Source organism: Penaeus vannamei, chromosome 9 (genome assembly GCF_042767895.1).
Source record: "Penaeus vannamei isolate JL-2024 chromosome 9, ASM4276789v1, whole genome shotgun sequence".
NCBI lineage: Eukaryota > Metazoa > Arthropoda > Malacostraca > Decapoda > Penaeidae > Penaeus > Penaeus vannamei.
The window spans coordinates 29,267,572-29,269,517 of NC_091557.1; the positions used below are offsets into that span (position 1 = coordinate 29,267,572).

A 1,946-nucleotide genomic window follows, 5' to 3' on the forward strand; every position below is an offset into this window, starting at 1 on the left:
ACGCTTGGGCGTACGAGGTCGACGCCAGATCGACCGGGGACATGAAGTCTGCCCGAGAGGAACGTCGAGGTGACGTGGTCGTGGGTCAGTACTCGGTCATGGACCCCGACGGCTCTCTGCGCGTGGTCGACTACTCGGTGGCTCCCGGCACAGGCTTCCAGGCCACCGTCCGCAAGGAGTACGCAGGCGAGGCTTTTCAGGGACAGGAGCAGAGGCTGCAGGCTCAGGCCAGGCAGTACAGTGCTATCCAACAGGGAACCGACTACCAACAGAACCGGTACCAACAGAACCGTGGGCAATACTCACAGAACCGCAACCAGTACCAGGAAAACCGTGGCCAGTACTCACAGAACAACAATGAGTACCAACAGAACCGCAACCAGTACCAATACTCACAAAGCCGCAACCAGAACCTGGAAAATAGACAAAATTCCCAGAATCGCAATCAGTATCAACAGAACCGCGATCAGTATCAACAGAACCGCGATCAATATCAGCGAAACCGCTTCCAATCCTCTCAGTACAGCAACGATTACCAACGGAACCGCTATCAGAACCAGCAGAACAATGAATACCAGCTAAACCCCATTTTGTATTCTCAGAACCTCAACGAGTACCAACAGGACCGATATCAGAATCAGCAGAACCGTTACCAATTTTCACAGAACCGAAACCAGTATCAGCATAACCGTGATCAGTCCTACCAGAGCCGCAACCAGTACCAGCAGAACTTCGACCAGTCCTACCAGAACCGCAACCAATACCAGCAAAGCCGCAACCAATACCAGCAGAGCCGCAACCAATACCAGCAGAACTTCGACCAGTCCTACCAGAACCGTGACCAATACCAGCAGAGCCGCAACCAGTACCAGCAGAGCCGCAGCCAGTACCAGCAGAGCCGCAACCAGTACCAGCAGAGCCGCAACCAGGACCAGCAGAACTTCGACCAGTCCTACCAGAACCGCAACCAATACCAGCAGAATCGCAACCAATACCAACAGAACCGCGACCAAAGCCTTTCCACCCGCAACAACAACCTCAGGTACAACTTCCAGCGTTATGGAACCAACCGCTTCAATCAGAACCTGAACCGCCCTTCGCCCAGCCTCTACAGCCAGAACCAAAACTACCTTCTGGCTCGTTATGGATCCGGTTCCCAGAACCAATACAACAACCGCGTCTACAACCAGTACAACAGCCAACAGAACAGGAACCAGCAGAACCAAGGTTATTCTCCCATCAGCGTGGTTCTCGCACCCTCAAGGAACTAGCTCGCGAACCAAATTGTCAACGGACTTCTTAGACCATGAACTATGAAAGGTTTTCAAAATGGCTCATAATAGTTCTTTTGGATTTGTCCAAGAAAAAACTTTGACCTTGCAAAATAAATGATTTTTTTATAATTTGTTTTCTTTCATTTGGCTATACGAAAGATATACTGCAGACATACACATATATATTCAATATATATATATATATATATATATATATATATATATATATATATATATATATATATGTATGTATGTATATATACTGAATATATATATATATATATATATATATATATATATATATGTATATGTATATATATATATATATATATATATATATATATATATATATATATATATATATATATATATATATATATATATATATATTTATCCACACAAACACTGCAGACATACACATATATATTCAGTATATATATATATATATATATATATATATATATATATATATATATATATATATATATATATATATATATATGTATATATACTGAATATATGTATATATATATATATATATGTGTATATATATATATATATATATATATATATATATATATATATATATATATATATATATATTTATCCACACAAACACAAACACACACACACACGCGCACGTGCATACACACACACAAACATACACAATAA

General features: G+C 40.9%; 1 protein-coding gene across 1 annotated transcript in view; it reads left to right on the forward strand.

The window, feature by feature from the left end:
• LOC113807040 (GATA zinc finger domain-containing protein 14) overlaps positions 1-1,384 on the forward strand; it is a 1,819-nt gene extending 435 nt beyond the window's left edge. The window contains exon 3 of the mRNA XM_070125074.1: positions 1-1,384. This exon is cut by the window's left edge and continues 10 nt beyond it. Within this exon, the coding sequence (XP_069981175.1) occupies positions 1-1,271 (1,271 nt within the window). The 3' untranslated portion in view covers positions 1,272-1,384.
• The last annotated feature ends 562 nt before the right edge of the window (positions 1,385-1,946 follow it).